General features: G+C 23.2%; 2 protein-coding genes across 9 annotated transcripts; both read right to left on the minus strand.

Moving 5' to 3' along the window:
* Positions 1–201: 201 nt before the first annotated feature.
* On the minus strand, positions 202–16,375 carry LOC127288641 (period circadian protein). 8 transcript variants are annotated; one of them, XM_051316229.1, is made up of 17 exons: positions 15,929–16,375; positions 13,935–14,018; positions 12,044–12,192; positions 10,390–10,520; positions 9,736–9,925; positions 9,425–9,637; positions 8,273–8,457; positions 7,515–7,784; positions 7,295–7,426; positions 4,784–5,024; positions 4,374–4,699; positions 4,155–4,294; positions 3,922–4,079; positions 3,650–3,855; positions 3,434–3,574; positions 2,826–3,244; positions 202–2,273 (listed from the first exon to the last, which is right to left on the minus strand). In XM_051316229.1, exons 1-17 carry the CDS (start codon positions 16,027–16,029, stop codon positions 2,249–2,251), a joined length of 3,111 nt encoding a protein of 1,036 aa, XP_051172186.1. In that variant the 5' UTR covers positions 16,030–16,375; the 3' UTR covers positions 202–2,248. The 8 variants fall into 8 exon arrangements, with proteins under 8 accessions (XP_051172186.1, XP_051172185.1, XP_051172190.1 ...); XM_051316228.1 differs by having other exon boundaries at positions 202–2,279; positions 15,929–16,373; XM_051316233.1 differs by having other exon boundaries at positions 2,263–2,410; positions 2,826–3,127.
* A 585-nt stretch (positions 16,376–16,960) lies between these two features.
* LOC127288646 (guanine nucleotide-binding protein-like 3 homolog) lies at positions 16,961–19,765 on the minus strand. The gene is made up of 8 exons (XM_051316239.1): positions 19,598–19,765; positions 19,160–19,264; positions 18,728–19,092; positions 18,261–18,648; positions 17,835–18,189; positions 17,559–17,778; positions 17,273–17,447; positions 16,961–17,193 (listed from the first exon to the last, which is right to left on the minus strand). Exons 1-8 carry the CDS (start codon positions 19,614–19,616, stop codon positions 17,099–17,101), a joined length of 1,722 nt encoding a protein of 573 aa, XP_051172196.1. The 5' UTR covers positions 19,617–19,765; the 3' UTR covers positions 16,961–17,098.
* Positions 19,766–20,139: the final 374 nt, after the last annotated feature.

Genomic DNA, 20,139 nt, shown 5'->3' on the forward strand with positions numbered 1-20,139 from the left:
CAGTGGCCATTCATATATATATTCATGATTTTATGAAACTGTGATAAACTGAATTAATAAGTAATAATAATAATAATAAATAAGATTTGTTAAGCATAAAAATTAAAACAGAATTAAGAGGCGATAATAAATATTAAAATAAAAAATTTTAATAAAATAAATTATTCAGTGGACTTTTTTCAGAAATGATAACACAATAAATTTTTAAGAAACAATTTCACATTTATTTTTTTTTAAACATCAACAATAATAAATAATAAATTATTTTCAATCGTTTGTAATATTTATGATTTGATATTAATTAACCTTTAATATTTCTTTTTATTCTGAAAAACTATACATCCAATAACATTTATTTCAATATTTTTTTTATTTTCTCATTTACGACAAGTCAAGATCTTAAAATTTAACGCTAAGTTCTAACATCGGTTATTAAGGCAATACCGTGTGAAAAAAAAATCATAGAAAACAGTCGCTCGTAGATTCAAAAAAAAAAAAAAAAAAAATCGTACGGTAAAATGATTTATAATTATAAATTATGAAAATACAATATCATATAAATCCTGAGATATCAACTCTTCAACTATCATTATAGTACTGAGAAAAATTTTTCTTTTATCCAAAAAAAAAAAATGTATTAATTCAAAATTAAGCTTAATTAAAATAAATTCTGAATTACGGAAATAATCAAGAATATTGTTTATTAATAATAAGAATATTATTTTGACAGTCGAAGGGTTAATTGGTTTTTTACTAAATTATTAGGTAAAAAAAAACATATACTTAAAAATATTTGGCTTAGAAATAGTAATTAATTAATATTAAATGTGCATCTTATAAACATATTCAAAAATTTATAATTATTTTATTTGTTTTTGAAAATTTTACTGAAATTGTAATAAAAAATTTCATATCAGAGTAAAATTTTATAAATGCACGGCACATATTTTAACACTTTAATGAATTTTAATTATTAATAATTAATAATTAATAATTGAATATTTGATAATGTCAAATCGGCAACTGAAAGTTGTCCCTTGAATCATCTTTTTCAACTTTTTTCTTTCTTCTAGTGCGTAATTAAATGGCTTTTTATATTTAAATTAAATATTGAATGACAAATTATTATTATTATAATTTATAAAAATAATTTAAAATTCAATAATATTATTGGCACATTGTGATAGTTATTTGTGTCAACGTTCAGCTTCACATATTTATAAAAATAGAATAAAATAATTTTCGATTGATGAAAAATGTACATGGCACAAGTTTTAAAATGTATAAAATAAATATATAATAATATACTTATAAAATATACAGTTTTCTTTTAATTCTTGTTTTTTTTTTTTTTTTTTTTATTAATAATATACATCGATAAAATTATAACACGATAAATTTTAAGACATATTTAAAAATTGAAATTACTTTCTATATCAAAAATAAATTAATTTTCTCGAATATATAGTATTGTGTACTTTTAAATTGTTTATGAAAAATTAGAATGAAGATATAAAAAAAAAAACTTGTGCATTTCTTAATTTACTTAAAAGTTTTAATTTTTTTTAAATTCCTATTATGACTAATATGAATTAAATTAAATTGTCTCTTAAGAAAATTATTAATATATACACAATAAGCTAATGTTTTAAATAATTTGTTCTAAACACTAAAAAATGATTTTTTCGTTCATATTCAGATATGATCCCTTGTTTATAAAATTGCAAATTCTTAATTTAATCTTTCGCACAGTACTAATTATTATTTTTTTTTTTTTATGGCTAAACGTCGACACGACGGAATTCTTTCTAATGTCGCCTCGGAATTTTCATCAACATTAGAATTACAGGAATTATAATTAATTTCAACAGTGAATTTTTTTCATTTTAAATAATGAATTTTCTATTTACTATTATTGATTAATAATTATTTATCAATAATTCTAATATATATTGGAAATATTTAAATTTTTAATATATAAATATATATCACAAACAAAAATTTAATGTAAATATATAAATATAATAATAAGTATAAAAATTTCACTTTTTAAATTCCTGAGATGACATTTAGTAAAATTCAATTCCTTAATACAAAAATGTATTTGGTATTCGCAAACATATGGAATAAAAATGAAATAAAAATTATCCTGCACTTATTGATAAAAGAATTTTTTCTTATATAGCAAAATTGAAAGTGCAAGTTATAAAGTATTAAACTCCATTTTGTTTCCTTAAGTTCGTTTTCCTCACCAAGCTCCACTTCGGTTTATACTGCAACTAGACAATTATACATTTTTTGCTTTTCTTGATAAAGAAAGCATTCTTAAAAAAAAATTTTTATTCTAAATATATAGGGGAGTATATCGAGTATTTATCAAATACGAGTAAATTTTTTTTTAAATTGTAACCTGTAAAAATGAATTTAAAAATTATTAAAACTGTAAAAAAATATAAAATTTAATATTATTCTCAAAACTAAAATATCAAATTCTATCAGACAAAAACATTTGAATCTTAATTAAAAATATTAAATTTTCAGACTGATTTTTATTAATTTAAAGATTAATTTTAAATTAACTAAATTAATAATATCCAGGTAATTGTTGTATTTTTTGTCTGCTGAGGAAAAATGATGATGTAGATAAAATTAATTTCATCAGCTTTTCCTCCTCTGCAGTCTGAAAGGAAGTTTATATCCAATAATTTAATTTAAAAAGTCATTACCAAAAACTAAAAAAAAAAAAAAAAACTTGCAATTCTGCATTTTCGAAATTTTATGGTAAAGACTTGTATTAAAAATAAAAATAGTTTACAAAATTTTACCTTTGAAAACTAACTTCGTTGTTTTGATCAATTTTATTGTCATCATAATCAATTTCCTCCTCGAGTTTTAGCCTCGCTTCAAAACCTTCTAGCTCCAAATCGGAATAAAGTTGATTAAGTTGTTCACGAACGAGAGCTGGCTGTGTCATGCTCATTAATGCTTTCATATCAGTATTTAAAACTTCTTTTAATGATTTCTCTGGAATTTGATACTGATATATCAATGCTGGTGACATTTGAACTCCTTTAAGCCATGGTGGTTCCTTTCGCAACGATTGTTGCTGCTCCCTTTTTTGATTTTCCTGCTGATGATTTGTCCAGCATATTAATAATTGAGATTCAATGCTATCATCAGCACTATCAAAAGATTGGCGTCCATAAGGACGCCTGTTCTTATCGCTTGATAAATTTGATTGAAACTAAGAGAGATAACAAGAGATTTTTTTTCTTTTATTAACTTTATTCTTATTTTTTATATTAACCTTTAGCGAAATCTAAATTTTTATTTCCTACTTTTTTGGGGGGTCAATTAAAAAATCATTGAAAAAAATTATTTCTTTGTTTTTTTTTTTTCTATTTTTAAGAAAAATTTGAAAATTTTTTCCTACCTGTGAATTAAATCCCTGTGATCTAGAGCCGGAATTGCTATTTGTTTCTGTACTTTTACTAAGAAAACTGCTGTAAAAACTTGAAGTACTCGATCCTTCAATGGTGTAATTCTTGTAAGAATTTGTTTCCATATCTGTTATCTGAATTTATTTTCTCAATTTTAATTTTTTTCTTGTAAAAAGTACACAATGACAAAATAGTGAAAAATAATAAACCTTTTTCGAAGATGTTGAAATTGTCGCTAATTTTTCTTTAGTTGACAAATTTGACGTTTTTTGTTGATGCAATTTATCATCAGAATTTTGAGGTAATTTCAATTCACTTGAATCGGGAATTAAAAATTGTTTACAAGGATTAAGTGTCACTGATGGCGGAAGATTTGTAGAATAAAAAACAGGAATTCTTGCTCCTTCGTAAGGCACTGGAAGAGAAAAAAAAATAAAAATATGGAAATTTAATAATAAAATTAAAAAAAAAAAAAACTTACAGCATGAATTTTGCTGTATCATATGCACAGAAACTGTCGGCAGTGTTTGAGTATTTTCATTTAATTTTCTTCTTAAGTTTTGATTTTGACTCATTGTTAAATCATTATAACAATATGATGAAATTGATGGATTCATTGGCATTGCTGGAAAATTTGAACTGCAAAAAAAAAAGAAAATATTAATTTCCAAAAAATTTGTAATTAAAATACAAAAATAAAAATTATATATTTACTGAGTGCTATTTATATTAGGTAGAGAATGAGGTGACCATAAATTCGTATTTATCGAATTTGTTTGTTCATTGTTTAATGTTTTTGTCGTTCCTGTATTATTTAATGGAATTGATTCCATTTTACAGATTTTTTTTGGTACCTGAAATGTAGTTAATTAAAATTAAATAAATTAAATACTTTAAATTAAAAAGAAATTTAATAAAATAAAAATTAATTACCTTGTGACTTTTATCTAAACTATCGCTTCTTCGTCTTTTAATTCCATGATCTTTCGAAACTTTGAGATCTTGTTCTTCATCTTTGGCTTTAACTCTTGATTCTTTAAGCTTATCACTTTTTTTAATATTAGATCTAAAAATTTTGTGCTTTTGTACCATCATTTTTTCCATATCCTCATTGTGTTTATTTAATAATGATACAGTCAATATTGGCAATTCTCCATAATTTTTTCCCATTGTATTTAAATTTAATTGACTATTAAAACCATTGCCACTGTCGCTTCCACTTTGACCGCTTTCTGCATTTGGTGACATATATTTGGTTTCTAAAATAATAATAAAATAATAAATATTAAATATTAAATACAAATAAATAAAATTGTTTATTTTCGTAAAAAGAAAATACAAACCAGAGGAATTATCTTTTTTAATTTCATCAACACTATTTCCCGTTGTATTATCTTCATAGCTGCTACCATAATTTGCCGTTGCCATTGGATTGCTTTTGAAAAATCTTTGCATATTTTCGTTGTAATTAAGTTGACTGTAACTTGGAGGTGTTTCAGTTGATGATTTGCTGTCTTCGTATTCACGATGTGGTGATATTCCTCCAAGAATGACACTTTCGTGCTCCTGTAACAAGGGTTGTCCCTTCACAGATGTTTTATATAGACACTATTATAAGTAAATAAAAAAATTATTTGAATACATTTTCTTTTTCTAATTTCTCATTTTTTTTTTTCAATATTAAATTTTGTTTTCTAATCAATTATAGAAACGTAATATTTTATTAGTGCGCCCATTAAAAAAAGCTGCCAGTGTCTTATTATTTATCACTCCCCTATAATCACAAGTCTATAAAATTTACTTACATTCTAATTCACTAATTATAATTATTATAATAGTGAACTATTTTATAAGTCATTTCAATAATATTTTATTTTTTTCGCCTATTTCGTATTCTAAATTTTTTTTATTTTTCTTTTTTAATTTTATTTTAATTTTATTTATTTTTTTTTTATTAATATTATAGAAAATTACATAATTACACTTATTTTTCTCTAAGACACTGTCTATCACAAATCTGTTAGAAAACTTTACGAAAGATACCAAAATTCATCTGACTAATCAAAATTTCATCTTTTATTTGAAAAAAAACTACGATGAATTCATGAATAATTTTAAATTAAATTAATCAATTAATTTTTCTATTAATTTTTATTTTTTCGACTTTGGATTTATTTTATTATCCAGTTATAGCGAAGTATTTTTCTTTTAAAAAAAATATTTGCTTTTTTTTCTAGAACAAAATTTCAAAATTAAAATAATTTTTAAAAAAAAAACACAATTTTTTTTTAATGCAAAAACGCCTTTCTGAGTTTTATACTTTTTTTCTTCATTTTTTTTTTTTGGTACGATGAATGTGTGGAACCTTACGTACAGTGTATTTTCGTTAAAAATTAAAATTAATTAATTAGAAAATAAAAAAAAAAAAGAACTACAAAAATATACATGTAATAACAGAAGCAGCGGAACAATTTTAAAAAATTTTGTTAATATATAAAATTACAAATAAATTAAACATCATTTTCATTTTTAATTTTTATTAATAATCGAGCTCCGCCGCCACTGTTTTAATGACTTAAAAACAGTATTATAATTAAATTTAATATATACCCAAGTAGAAAAGTTTAAAATTGAAAAACATTTTTTACTTGTATATTTAATGCACTGCAAACAGATGTAAATGATACAAACTTACCCAAATTTTTTTTTTTTCAACAAGAATTTGAGATTTACCTTTAAACTGCCTCGCGCGTGTTATTAATTATTTTCATTGCCTTCCGACATATATTTAATACCTAGGATTCTCCTTAAAATGCATTTAAGTTATCTTGAGCAGTATGTAAAAGAATATTAATAAAATTAGAAAATTAATAGAATTTTAAATGCAAAAGCACTAATTTTGCACTAATTAATATAAATAATTTTATTTTCGCGATCCTATCTTTAAAAAAAAAAAATTGTTGGCACTATTAAAATATTTGAAATAAAAAAAATATAGTAAAAAAAGCAATTTTAAGAGCACCAACAATTATTGATAAAAAATTTTAAATTTCCAGACCCACTGATCCAGAAGCATTAAGAATTTTTCGCTCATTTAAATCATTCATTCCTTCGAAAAATTAAATAAAATTAATTTCTTGGATTTACAGCACAACAAGTAAAAAGGCGTTTTTACAGAATATTATTTAAAATTTAAATAAAGAATTGTGCTTTTTTTAATAATAATAATAAATTTAAAACTAATATTTTAATATTTAATTTTGAAATTGATTTTAAATATTTAAAGAATTTTAATTTTCTTTTATATTCTGAAAAATAGTGTAAAGCATTTTAAATGCTTATTTACTAAATATTTAATATTTCTTAAAAATACATTAATATAGATAAGAGAGAAACAGAAGTGAAGAACGAAATTTCTGATCGCTTCATAATAAAAAATAGATCTTTGAGTCTGTTAAAAATATATATGCGATTTTCGTATTAATTTCAATAACAAACACAAAGAATTTCCAACAAATTTGTCTAATTTATAAAATTTGTTAAAAAAAAAATTTTTTTTTCTTTACAAGACACTTTTTTTATATTCTGCATACTTAGAAAAATCGAATTAATAAGAAAATACAATTTTTATTTCTCTTTTTGCAAAATTAAAATTTATTTTATTCTAAGTATGCAAAAATTGTTAGATTGGTGCAAAAAAATTCGATGAAAAGAAACAAAAATTAAAACGTACCTCTTTAGAGAAGGACGCACCATTAAAAAAAAAAAAATCGCGACTAGAATTTTTCGTAAAGAAATTTTTTTTAATTCAATTAATTTTAAATGTCGATATTAAAACGTAGTTTAATAGTCACCGAAAAACTTCGTGCATTCACTGCTGTGTCCTTAATACTTCTTGGTGCCAGAATCTCTTGAAATAGAGACATTATGAGCGGTACTAGATATTTGCAACTATTGTTGACTTCATTTTCATTCTTCTTGTTCTCCTGGATAAAAAAAAAGAAATTCCAAAAAATTTTTTTTTATCTAAATCGAAGCTGAATTTTCAAAAATAAAAATAAAAATAAATTTTACCTCTTGTAAGAGAACTAGAATTTCTTTTTGAATAATTGCAGCATTAGCAAGCACTGCTTCACTAAAGTTGATTGATTTTACAGATTCACGAAATATATTTGGATCCAATGGTCCTTTAATGACTCTATGTTGACCTTGAATATGTTCAAGTTTTCTTGTCCATGGATTAATGTAGGCCGTCCAATCAGTCTCAAGAACAACGAAATCACCATTCTTGATAATAAATCTGTAGGGCTTTGACTTGTAGGGGATTCCATTAAGTGATAATGCCTGTTTGATAAATATAAAGAATAATAGACGTTTTTATAATTAGATGATTTTTCCCCAAATTTTTTTGTTTTTACAATGCTCTCTCTTTTATTTTTTTCCTTCATTTCTCCTCTTATAATTCTTAAAAAGCAATGGGGGGAGACGATGTCTAAATTGAAAAACAAAAATTAGAATTAGATATATATTTGAAAATTTTGAAAAAAAGTCTGTTTTTTTTTTAATAAAATTAATTTTTAGTTGATAAACTGAAAAATTCTAATTTTCAAATTAAAATTTAAAATAATAAAACCTAAATTTTGAAATTAAATTTTTTTTGATGTCCTGCTTCGTCACCTACAAAGCCTAAAACAAATTTAAATATTTTGGGTTTCTTTTTTTTTTTGGTGAAAAATTAAAAATCTTTTTTTTATACATAAATTGTTTTGAAAAAAGAAATATTATTTTTTTTATCAGTCAATAAGCTGATGTCATTATTGTCTCATGCTCACAGTCTTATAGACGTCTTTGATGAGAGGCAGATCCTCAGGATGATAGAAGTCAAAAAGCGAACGGCCAATCATATCCTGTGGTAGATAGCCCAAATATTGGACTACTTCAGGATCAACGTGGGATATAAAGCAAGTCGCAGTATGGCGGGTAGTGAATATTGAAGATGATATTATTTCTTCTGATTCTGTAGATAACGCGAATATAAAAAAAAGCCGAATAATACTCGTTAATTCAATTTTTCTTTTGAACGTACAGCACAAAAAAATAAATCATTAACAAAAAAAAAAGGAAAATTTCTTTATTTTTTAAAGTAATTTTCCATTTTTCTCTCATCAATAATTAATCTGATTATTTTGCGCTATTCGAATTAATTTTTCGAGGAAGAAAGGTCGACGAGTAATATTTTAAAATTTTTTAAATTTTGACAAAACTGAGACCTGCTGATTAAAATTTAATTCCGTCTTTTTAGTTTATTTTTTTTTACATAAAACGTATTTGCGAAAAATTTTGGAATTTTTTCTAGAAATAGAAAAGCAAGTTTCGTAAATAAAAAAGAACTGATTACAGCGAGTGTTTTAAGAAAATTACAAAGAGCATTTTGTCTCGAGCTCTTTTTGAAGAAACGTGTATTTTATGTTTAATTTCTTTTTTTTTTTGCCACCTTACGCGAAATTTCCCGAAAAAAATTTGACAATTAGTATAAATTACACGTTTCAGAGTTTTTCCTTGAAACAATAAATTGCAACGGATCTTTTTGATTGACAAACTTACCCCAAAAAAGAAGAGGTCTCAGCTACGCCCTAAAATAAAAAAGCGATTGTCAATAAAAGTAATCTTGTTTTTTTTAAATTTATTTAAAAAAAGCAAAAAAATTACCTAAAAAATCTTTTGGAAAATTTAAAAAATCAGAAAAATTTTTACTTACAAATAATGACGATTATTATTATTATTATTATTTTAATAATAATAAATAAAAAAAAATTATTGTCCACTATTAAGAATTTTTCGAATATTCTGTAATATAATTTAATAATTAGTAAATACTAAATTGATTAAAAGTTACTTTTCAATATAATTTTGAAAAAAAATGTTTTCTTTTTCTCGTTGACCAATCTAGCCTCGAAGAAGTTGAAAATTTTCTACCCTTTTACCTTTGTATGCAGATTGAACTGATTGAGCCTTTACCACTAGGAACATTGTTTCAAATTGTTCTTCGTCGACACAATTTTGTAAATCTTTCACTATCAATGTCAAGTAAAATGGTTCACAATGATTTGAATTGACGGAAATTGAATGTCGATTTATGTTAAAATCATCCTTATATTGTAGTTTACAAAATAATGTCACTTTTGCTTCACTATCACCTGGAAATAAAATTCGTTTTTTTTGCAATTAAAAATTTTTTTTTTTTAAATAAAATTTAAAATTAAAATAAAAATTAAAATAAAAATTAAAATCTCACCATAATATAATTCTTGATAGGCAATAATAATTTCATTGACACGATTAAAGAAAGCCTCCTTGTCACTTGGATGAATTAATTCGAGAAATGATTTCATCTTCCAATCGTCCTTGGAATAGCCAAGAGCTTCACTAAAAGTTGTGTAGACGACCAGACCCTTTCTCATGGAAATTACCAAAGTAAATTTGTCCTGCGTAAGAATATAAAATGAATTAGAAAATCAAATCAAAATTTATTTTCCGAAGAAGCCATTTTGGAAATAAAAATCAACTTTTCTACATTTTAATAAATAAATCACAATATTTTTTGTGATTAAAACTATTCTCTTCTTTTTTTTTTTACATATACACGGCGCGCAAAAATATCCTAATTCTTTTTTTTTGTGCTTCACACTGATAAATAAAAATAATAAAAATAATTTTTTTTTTTTCAACACTCATTCAGAAGTCGTCGAGATGGATAAAGAACTGAATTTTTTTTTTTATTAAAAATAATCTGCTGATTGTTTGTGTGAGGGAGATTTTTGTCATGGAATTTTTTTTTTTGTCTTTATTTTTTTTTGCCCCTTTTTTTCGCACCGTATATATATCTACCTTTCAGGCCTCACACTGCTCTTTTTTTTGGGGGGGATAATTATTGAAAAAAAATACTAACATTCGTTTGAAAGTTGGAATCATCCAGAGAATTGATTTGAGGATCAAGTCCTGCTTCATAATCGGAGACCAATTTGTCGTTGGGTTGTCTGGTATCCGTGATGTCCATCATTTCTACTACTGCTTGTTCATCTTGTATTCATTAAAAGAAATTTTGTTACACTTTCTCTCTATAGATTTAAAATCAGTCTTGTTTTTTTTTTTTTTTTTTTTTTAAATTTAAAATAGAATTTAGCAGCTAATTTTTTTTAAATTCTTTCACTCCAATTATAATTTTGATCAGTGATGTAAGACTTTGTCTTGTATATTTTTTGCATAAGGATCGACTTCTGTAATTATTTACTAAGACCCATTTTTTTTGTGGTTTACTTTATAAAACCATAATTTATGGTTTAATTTATTTATATCGGTAGACTATTTTATATTTAATAATTAATAATTAATAATTAATAATTAAAATAATATTAAATGAAAACTGAATTTGACAAGAGTATTATTAATCGTAGTAAAATGGAAAAAAATATATTATATATTACTTTATAATGTTTATGTAATGACATTGGATTCTCATTTTTTTTACAAAAATCCAAAACAATGTAAGTAACGAAAATAACTTTTTATCAATAAATTGAAATTGTGAGATTGCTCCAGAAAACGACATGTCATGTAATCGACATTCAGGTTCATTTTCACTACCTCTCTGGATATAATGGAATCTTATGCAAAATATTACGCAAGGATCGAAAAAACACGTTTTTGTTCTCCACAAAACCAGATTGACAACATTCATAGATATTTTTATTCATTTAGTTACCCTTCAATATATATATATAAAAAGGATAATTATTTAATTAATTATTCACGTAATTATTTACAATATTTTCAATAGCAATAATATTTACAAATAATCACAGAATTTAAAAAGAAATTCCAAATTACAAAATACATTTTTAAATATTAAATATACTAATATTTATTAGAAAAAATTATTTCTTAAAAATAAATATTGATATATTTAAAATTAAAATTGTAATTATAACAAAAGAAATTCATTTTATTTTTATAAACAAAAGATTTTAATTGGATAAAATAATATCTATTATGCAATACTATTTCCAGTGTGTGATGTTCACAATAAAAAAAAAATAATACAATTCAAAATTTCAATCCTCTTGGCAAGAGTTATTTTTTCATTGCAATTTAATTAAAAATAAATATAAAAAAAAGTGTACAAAAGATGTTATTAGGTAAAAAAGTTATAAAAAAATTTTAATAGAAAAAGTATTTTTAAAATATGTAATTTAAAAATTTTTATCATTAAATAAAATAAATTTAAAAGAAACTTAATTTTTTTGTAAAAATTTCTTTAGCTGCTTGAAACTATATTTATGTTTATAATCTATAAATTTAATTACGGGATCGGGATATTTAATTTAAAAAAGGGATTAGTGCAAGATACCGATGAATTTAATTTTTTTTTTTTACTTTTGCAATTAATAAAAAATGTAGTTAATTTACAAAAAAAAAAAATGTAATTGGTAATTGCAAAAGTATTTTGTATAAATTGATAATTGGCACATTGAACTAAAAAAAAAAGAAAAAAAATAATATAGGTGCCTTGCACTTTTTCCCTATTCTTCACAGTCAGAACCAACCTGTTATTTTATCAAAAATCGTTTTCAATGGAGTGTTGAAAACATTAACTTCCGGTTTCGAATCGGCATTAATCGCCAAAGTTGTTTTAGACTTCTTCTTGTGATCTGTATCCTTTCTTTTGTTGATTGACTGTGGTAGAGCCTCATTGCTATTTAATTTAAATATTTTTTTTTTATTTACAAAAATAGTACCTATTTTTAAAATAAATGATTTTAGTGTTGCAATGATAAAACAAAAAAAAAAAAAAATAATAAAATATACAAATGTCTAAAATAATATTGAATCGTGTGAAAAATATAAAAAATAAGTTTAATTAACAAATTTAATTATATTATTAATAAAAATTGTTACTGTTTTTCTAATACAAAAAAAATTAATTTTCATTTCCAAGAAATGAGAGAAAATTTACTTTTTCTTTTCTAATAATTAAATATATGATCACTATTATAAATTTTTATATTTTTTTTAAATTTTATTCTCGAAATAATTTTTAAAGAAAATTTTTTCTATATTAATAAATTTGGGAAAAATTTGCTGGAAATCTAAAAAAAAAAAAAAAAAATAAATGGGAATGTTTAATTGCTTTTGAAAAATATATGTGAGGGACGATTTATAAATATGAAGGTAATACTAATATGTATTTGTGATTTGTACTATATAAATAGACAATTCGATGCGTATATACCAGTTAAAAACAGCATTACGGAGCCAGTAGAATATTTTCACGTGTTCGTCAACGTGAATCTTTCTTTCGAAATTCTGGTATACGTGACTCCCTGTTTTCAATCTTACTAAGTTATATAAAACGCGATTAAACTAAAAATGGCAATAATAAGATTTCTAACTTGAATATTTTACTTTTTTTTTTTTTTAAATATTACATCCACAACTATTTTTAGGAATAAAAAAAAGAGTTTTCTCTTTAAAAATATTTAAATTATTAAATTTAAAAATGCAAATTTTATTTTAAAAAAATTTTTTTGTGTAATAAATAAATGAATTCAATAATTATAATTTGTTGTATTTGAAAAAAAGTTATTTAAAGATTTATTATTTATTTAATGTTAACTCGAATGTTTTACAAGGTAAACATTATTTATTCCTAATAGCAGTGAATGTTTGACCTCAATATTAATTATTATATAATAAAACGTATAAAAAATACCTCGTGTATCTCAAACATGGAAAATTTAAAAAAAAAAATATTTTTGTTAAGGTTTCCTTAAGAATATAGAATACCATCTAAATGATACAGATACTTATTGGATAAGTCTGTGTCAGTCGGTACAATAAAATATGAAAAAAAAAATTTTCGTTATTAGAAAATTAATTTACGTTACATTTTATCAGAAACTAAATTATTTTTTTATAATTTAGTAAAATAATAAATTGATAATTAAAATAATAAAAAAGAAATAATTAAAATAATTAAAATTAATAATACAATTTAAATATAGAAGCCAATTTATATGAATTTTTTTCAAATTATTTTTTTAACTTGAATTTTTTTGTAATGATTTAAATTTTTTTCTTCTTCAAAGAAGAATATAAATTGAAGTATATTGAAACGGGAGGAAATTAAGTGTCAGGTGTACGATTGTTCACAAAAGAAATGAAAAATATTCTTCAATATAAAGCAGAATTTTTTTCTCTTCAAATTATGTGAATTGAAAAAAATCTGCCTTAATTAAGAAAATTTTTTTCAGTTCTATTCATGTACATAAAAAGATGACATTGAATACATAAAGAAAAAAAATACAACAAAAATTCTTTAACGAGAAAAAAAAAATGTTTTTTCCTCTATAAAAAGTGATCAACAATATAGTGGTAGAAAAAAAAATAGTTTTAATGAAAAAATTCCTGGAAGATAAATTATAATTTATATTTTACCTGGATCCAAAATTAGATGGAAGTTCACTGCCATAGCCATAACTGCCTGAACCGTTGCTATTTTTCGATTTTGAACAATCATTGCTGAAAAAGAAGAAATTAATTAGATTGGAAATTCTATTTTTAAAATATTTATTTTTATACAAAGATATTCATTTTTCATAAATGTTAAAAGGAAATAATTTTGAAATTTCTATTTCAAATTGAAAATTAAAATTCACCTTTTGTTTTTAAATCAAAAAATGCATTTTCACGCGAAAAATCTACTTTTGCAAAAAGAAGAGTGTTTCATAATTCAAAAACAGGAAAAAAACGATTCAAACACGTTTTTAATTTAAAAACTCCAATTTCCCTTGGAATTGTTTTATTTTTAATACCCTATATTTTATTTTAAATATTTAATATAAAAATAGAAAATATATTATCAAAAAAAAAAAAAAAAAATAGAAACCCTCACGCTCTTGACAATGCAAATGCACGTGTTACAGGTGGCACATGGAGGGGTTACAGCATACACACTTAAATGTCTTATTTATCTTATTTCACGTGTTCTTCAAACGTGACTAATATGAATGCATGTGTGTAAAAATCCTTTAGACTATATAAATATATAAAAAGTTGATATAAAATCTCAAGAGACTAATAGTAATTATAAAAATAAATTAATTAGTCGTTTACAAATGAAATTGATGAGACAATTTATATTTTTGAAAACAGACAATGTGAAATTAATATAATGGTTGTATAACCATGAATCCCTTATTTGCACGTTTTATACACCGTGAACACTTATGTAGTCCATGACGTACATCGTCCTTTATATAAATAGAACGAGAAAAAAAAAATTAAATGCGAAGAAGATTTTTCTTTTTAACAAAATGTCTTAATGACATTAAAAGAAAATTAAAATTTTTAATTTAAAAAAATTATCAAACGTTAAAATTAATAAAATATATTAAATTTTCATTTTAATAAAACTTCCATTCATTATTATTACAAAAGTATAAAAATAAAACGCTACCAACAATTGTTCCAAATAACGATTTTAAATATAAAAGAATTAGATAAGGTCCTGCAACTGACCAATTTTTGATAAATCAATTCTTTCTTTATTTATAGAATAATAATAATAATTAATATTACAATAGTATAAATAAAGGTAAATCTGATCAATTGTTTGGAAAATACGTTTCTGAAATTGACGAAAGTACTCCTTCTTTTCCCCCTACTTATATAAAATAAAGTCAATATTTCTGTTAGATAATTATATATATGTATAGTATATCTAAATAAAATAAAATAATGTACAATAAAAGAAAATAATTAAAATTTAAAAATAAATTTAATTTTCCCCCCTTTTTATATAAAAATTGTTCTATTTCGAGATTGAATTTGAATGAGAATTTCTTAAAAAAAAAAAAATAAAACAAAAAGAAGATATGTAATCATTTTGCTTTACAGTTGAGTATCTATTATTGTAATGATTGGTCTGGTCTTCTATTGAAACATTATGTAACATTACAATATTGCATAACAATAAAAAAATATAATAATAAAGATATTTTATAATAAATAAAATAGAAAGTTGAATTAAAAAAATTAATTTGTATAATAAAATTAAAAATATGTTTGCAAAAATTTCCGTTCAAATTATGAAATAAAAATTTCAAAATACTCTCTTATTGTATTTAATTATTTATAAAATTATTATTATTTTATATATATATTTTAATTTTTTAATTTCAAATAAAAATACAGTCACTTTTAAAATAAAGCCATTAGTTTTGTTTGTAAATTCAGAATAATAAGAAAAATTTGAACACGCCAATGTGACTATGAATTGTAAATTTATTATTTTCTACTATTTTAATCTTCCAAAGAAATTTTATTGTTAAATTCTGCAAATTTTATATTTCAGTCCAAAAAAATAAAAAAAAGGTAAATTTCTGAAAAAAGAAGATTAAATAAATTTTTTTTATAAATAAACAACATACCTATTCAAAGATCGACTATTATTGCTACACGAATTTGAATATCCAGAGTCGGTGATCTTCGCATTTTCCGTAGATATTTCCATGATGACAGATTTCGACATTTTCACTTCTAAATAGAGAATCTTTTTTTTTCCCCGAAAAATAACTTTAAACGCGACGCGCTTAATTATTATTTTAAAATCGTTGTTATTATTCTATAATATCACATGTTTTTTTTTTGTTTTTTCGCTCACCCGGAAATCGCGAATTTGGTTTTATAAATTTCTCGATAAATTATTCAATTTATTTATACACAAGTGTATTGAATAATTACACTGTTTTTTATAAACTGATTTAAGGAATAAATCCATAGATAATGTAATTATTGTTATTTTTTCGAAAAAATTATTTTCTATAAAGTAGTGTTTTTTTTTTTTTTTTTTTTAAAGAAATATTCACAATGAACCGTTTTCACGAAAGGTTCTACTTGAACTGAGTATTTGCAATAAATTTCCCGCTTCTCACGCAGCAGTACACGTGAGTGATTCCCCCTCTTCTTATTTCAGTTCCTGTGAATGCAGAATTTGCCCCACTTTTCTGATTCTGATAACAATTACCGATTAAAATAGCCTTCGTCACTATTAATTTTACATTATCCACGTTTTTCATATCTAAATATAATTATATTGTTTATAATTATCAAAGTTTCATGATAAAAAAAAACGCTGTACATATAATACAAAAGTACACGTGAAAAGTGTAATTCTTGTTAAAAAAAAAAGAAATACTTTCCCATTAATTAAAAATATAAATAGGTATGTAAACTGTTTTTAGTTTATTTTCCTTATATTTTTTTTTTTACTTTAATAAATAAACTATCATCAATAATTTTTTGAATTTACTGATTTTTATTATTATTTTTTGTTTCGTGATTTTCGTTATTATTATTTTAAATTATTTTTATTATATTACCATTTTTATTTACTATTAGTTTTTTAAATTTGCGGAAAAAAATTAAATTACACAATGGAGAAAAATCTAAACTATTTTAAATTATTTTAAAGCTTGAAGAATGCTTTATTGGAAAAATTGTAATTCTATTTACAAATCAAATTGATAATTTATTTTAATAAATTTGCGATTTTAATGGTGGCCTATATATACACGAAGTTTTTAAAAATTGATTTTTAATTATTGTGTTTTAAAATCGGTATCAAAATCATAATCATCGTTAACGGATACGGAAATTTGATCCAGTTGATTAGTTAATTGTGCGGCTTCTTTTTCTAAACAAAATTTTTTCTTTTTTTAGTTTTCCTCTTTAAGAATAAAATAATTACTATTTTAAAAAAATAAATCACTTACCCTTTCTTGCACGTTCCTTTTTTTCTTTCTTAAACTGAAGTTTTTTGATTTTATTCAAATTCTGATTTCCCTCGATTTCAAATAGAGGATCGGTTTTCTTCTTTTTTTGCGTTGTATTCTTTTTTTGAATTGCTTTTACATCTTTTTTCACTTTTTTCGGCGGCATTATTACTTTCTGTAAAAAGTTATAGAACATTTTTTTTTATACAGTTTAACATAAACATTTAATTTTGAAATTTTTTTTTATAAATAAATTAATTTTTTAATAAATAAAATATTCAAGTACCGTTTCTTTTTTTTCATCAACTTCCATTGATGCTTCAACAGGACCGGAACTATCGATAATTAAATTTACAGCTCCTGTCTTCGCTGCGTCAGTTTCAAAACCATCCAACAACATTTTCTCCTCTTCGGCAATACTATTGATGTCAAATTCTTTTGCCATTTGAGTGACAATTTCAGCCGATAACTGACAAACTGGTTCTTCAGGTGGAACTGTATAATATCTACAAATATTTTAATTAGTAAAAAATAAATTAAGTTTATTTTTTTTTTAATTTACCTTATTTTTCCAGAATTCCAATCGGTTAAAACACTTCGTGCCGCAGCTAATATATCAGGAACTCCTCCTCTTTTAAATCTTCCCATTCTAGCCGCTTTCTTTGAGAAGAATTCTTCAGGAGTTGAAAATTCATGAATATCATAAAGTTCCATAAGTTGTGGTGTGGAAATTCGCTTTAAAATAAGAGAAGCTGGCGTAAATGGATCTTTAATTGATTCAATTTTCACAGCATTTTTCAAAGCAACTGACGATTGATCATTTTGATCTTTTGACGGTGCACTGAATACAATTCCAGGTGAGTCTAGTAGTTTAATTTTCGAGTCCAATTGTACCGCTTGCATTGATTTCGTTACTCCTGTAATTAAATGATAAAATAAATAAATATTTAAATATAAAAAAAAAAATTCTCTTATAAAAAATACTAACCTGGCGTATTTCCTACATTACACGCTTTATTTCTCTTTAAAGAATTAATGACACTTGATTTTCCCACATTTGGAAGGCCAACAACTCCAACTTGAATGCTGTGTTTAACTGTTCCACTATTTCGACAATAATTTCCAAGCAAAGAAAGCAATAATTCAGCACCAAAACAAGTGCCACTTTGTATCATACTTTGTTTTTTTTTCCCCAATTTTCTTCTTCCTAAACGATTAGCTTGATCTTGAGTAGATGATTTAAAAGCAACTGCTGGTAAACTTATTCTCAAATATTTTAGCCATTGATCTAAATTTTCTCTTGGCACTAAATCGGCTTTATTTAAAACTATCACCAGTCTTTTATTTCCTTTTGCTTGACGAACTGCTTCTTCAACCTAAAAAATTTGCAAATTTTTTTACAATTAAGAAAATAAAATTAATTTTCATAAAATTGTTTCTAAAAAATTTAATTACCTGTTTACATCTAGTTCCCAATGGATCTCGTGCGTCAACAACTTCAAGAATAACATCAGCAGATTCTAAAACTTTTTTGAATTCTTTATAATATGCTTTTAAAGAATTTTCTTCCTTTAAAACAAGACCTCTACTGTCTTTGCTATTTGAAGAAAGTAAATTTTCAAATTCAATTCTTTTTTTCTCAGCATCAGAAACTAATCCCTGTAAACCACCATTTGCAAGTTTTTCACGTTTTTGTTCTTTCGCCAATTCTCGTTGCTTTTGTTTTTCTTCTTCTCGTTGTTGTTTTAAGGCTTCTACTTCCTTCATAATATCTTCCTTGAAAGGACATTGATTCGGTATTTGCATTAACTTTTGCTTTTCTAAAAATTTAAATAACATATTTTTATTTTTAAATAACATTTATTTATAAATATTTTTCAAACTTACTTTTCGGATGTTTTTTTGCCTCTTTTTTTTGCTTTCGATTATGTTCACGAACTTTCTTTTCAATTTTATATCGTTTTCGAGCTTCAATTCGTTTTGATGGTTTTTCTAAAAAAAAAATTAAATTACATTAACTAAAATTATTTCAAAAAATTTGACAATTTTACAATATATTTGTCAATAAGGTCAATAATAAATATTTGTTAAACATAACCTCAAATATATTTTATAGTACAGATACTTATTACTTTCTTAAAATTAATACATTTAGGAATAAATAATTAAATTAGCATCTTTAATTTAACTAATTAACACCTTTAACAAAATAAATAATACGTAATACTGTAATTGTTAAAAAAAATATTACTACAATATAACCTAAAAATAAAGAAAACAAATTTTTCAAATGAAATTTGAATTGATTCAATTTTTGGTACTTACTCAAACAAAATTTCGCCATTTTAATAAATCACAAATTTAAAAAACAACAATATTAACTGTAAAACTGCTTTTAAAACAAATTAAATGGATAAATATTATATCCACGTGCAGTTGTGAAGATTTTAAGAGTTTCGTTCCGTTCGTTTCTCTTTCACTATATTTCAATTTCCGGATTCAGTTAGGCGGAACCAATCAAATTCAAATTCAAAACAATCGTTCCACAGTTCCGGTTTTAGACAAATTTTTTAATATTTTCAAAATTTGAATTTTTTTTTTTTAAATACAACTTTTTTGAATAATGTTTATGTTACAAAAAGAAATTAAATAATCATCTCGTAAAGACAGTTGAAAGTAACGATGGAATTTTTAATATTAATTCTATTCAATCAAAAAAAAGTACAATAATTAACTCAAAAAAAAAAAATTTATTAATGGGGTTATTTTTTAATTACTAAAGCAAATACAATGTAATCTAATGAGATTTAATTAGCAATAAAAATGGTGAAAGGCATAGTTTATGCATATGAGAGGATTCTCAGACT

This window comes from Leptopilina boulardi, unplaced genomic scaffold, assembly GCF_019393585.1.
Source record: "Leptopilina boulardi isolate dan_hultmark-lab unplaced genomic scaffold, ZJU_Lbou_2.1 LbouV2_392, whole genome shotgun sequence".
Taxonomy (NCBI): Eukaryota; Metazoa; Arthropoda; class Insecta; order Hymenoptera; family Figitidae; genus Leptopilina; species Leptopilina boulardi.

Bases quoted from the DNA above. Each gene is read 5' to 3' on its own strand.
- LOC127288646 (XM_051316239.1), bottom strand. The intron at 17,448-17,558 runs GTACTTGAATAT...AACTTTTTACAG, and splicing joins TTGATGAAAAAAAAGAAACG to AAAGTAATAATGCCGCCGAA. The intron at 17,194-17,272 runs GTAAGTGATTTA...AATTTTGTTTAG, and splicing joins AAAGGAACGTGCAAGAAAGG to AAAAAGAAGCCGCACAATTA.
- LOC127288641 (XM_051316228.1), bottom strand. From the start codon at position 16,029: ATGTCGAAATCTGTCATCATGGAAATATCTACGGAAAATGCGAAGATC. The intron at 7,785-8,272 runs GTGAGCATGAGA...TTTATCAAACAG, and splicing joins TCAAAGACGTCTATAAGACT to GCATTATCACTTAATGGAAT. The intron at 5,025-7,294 runs GTGACTATTAAA...ACATCTGTGAAG, and splicing joins TGAATGCACGAAGTTTTTCG to GGACAACCCTTGTTACAGGA.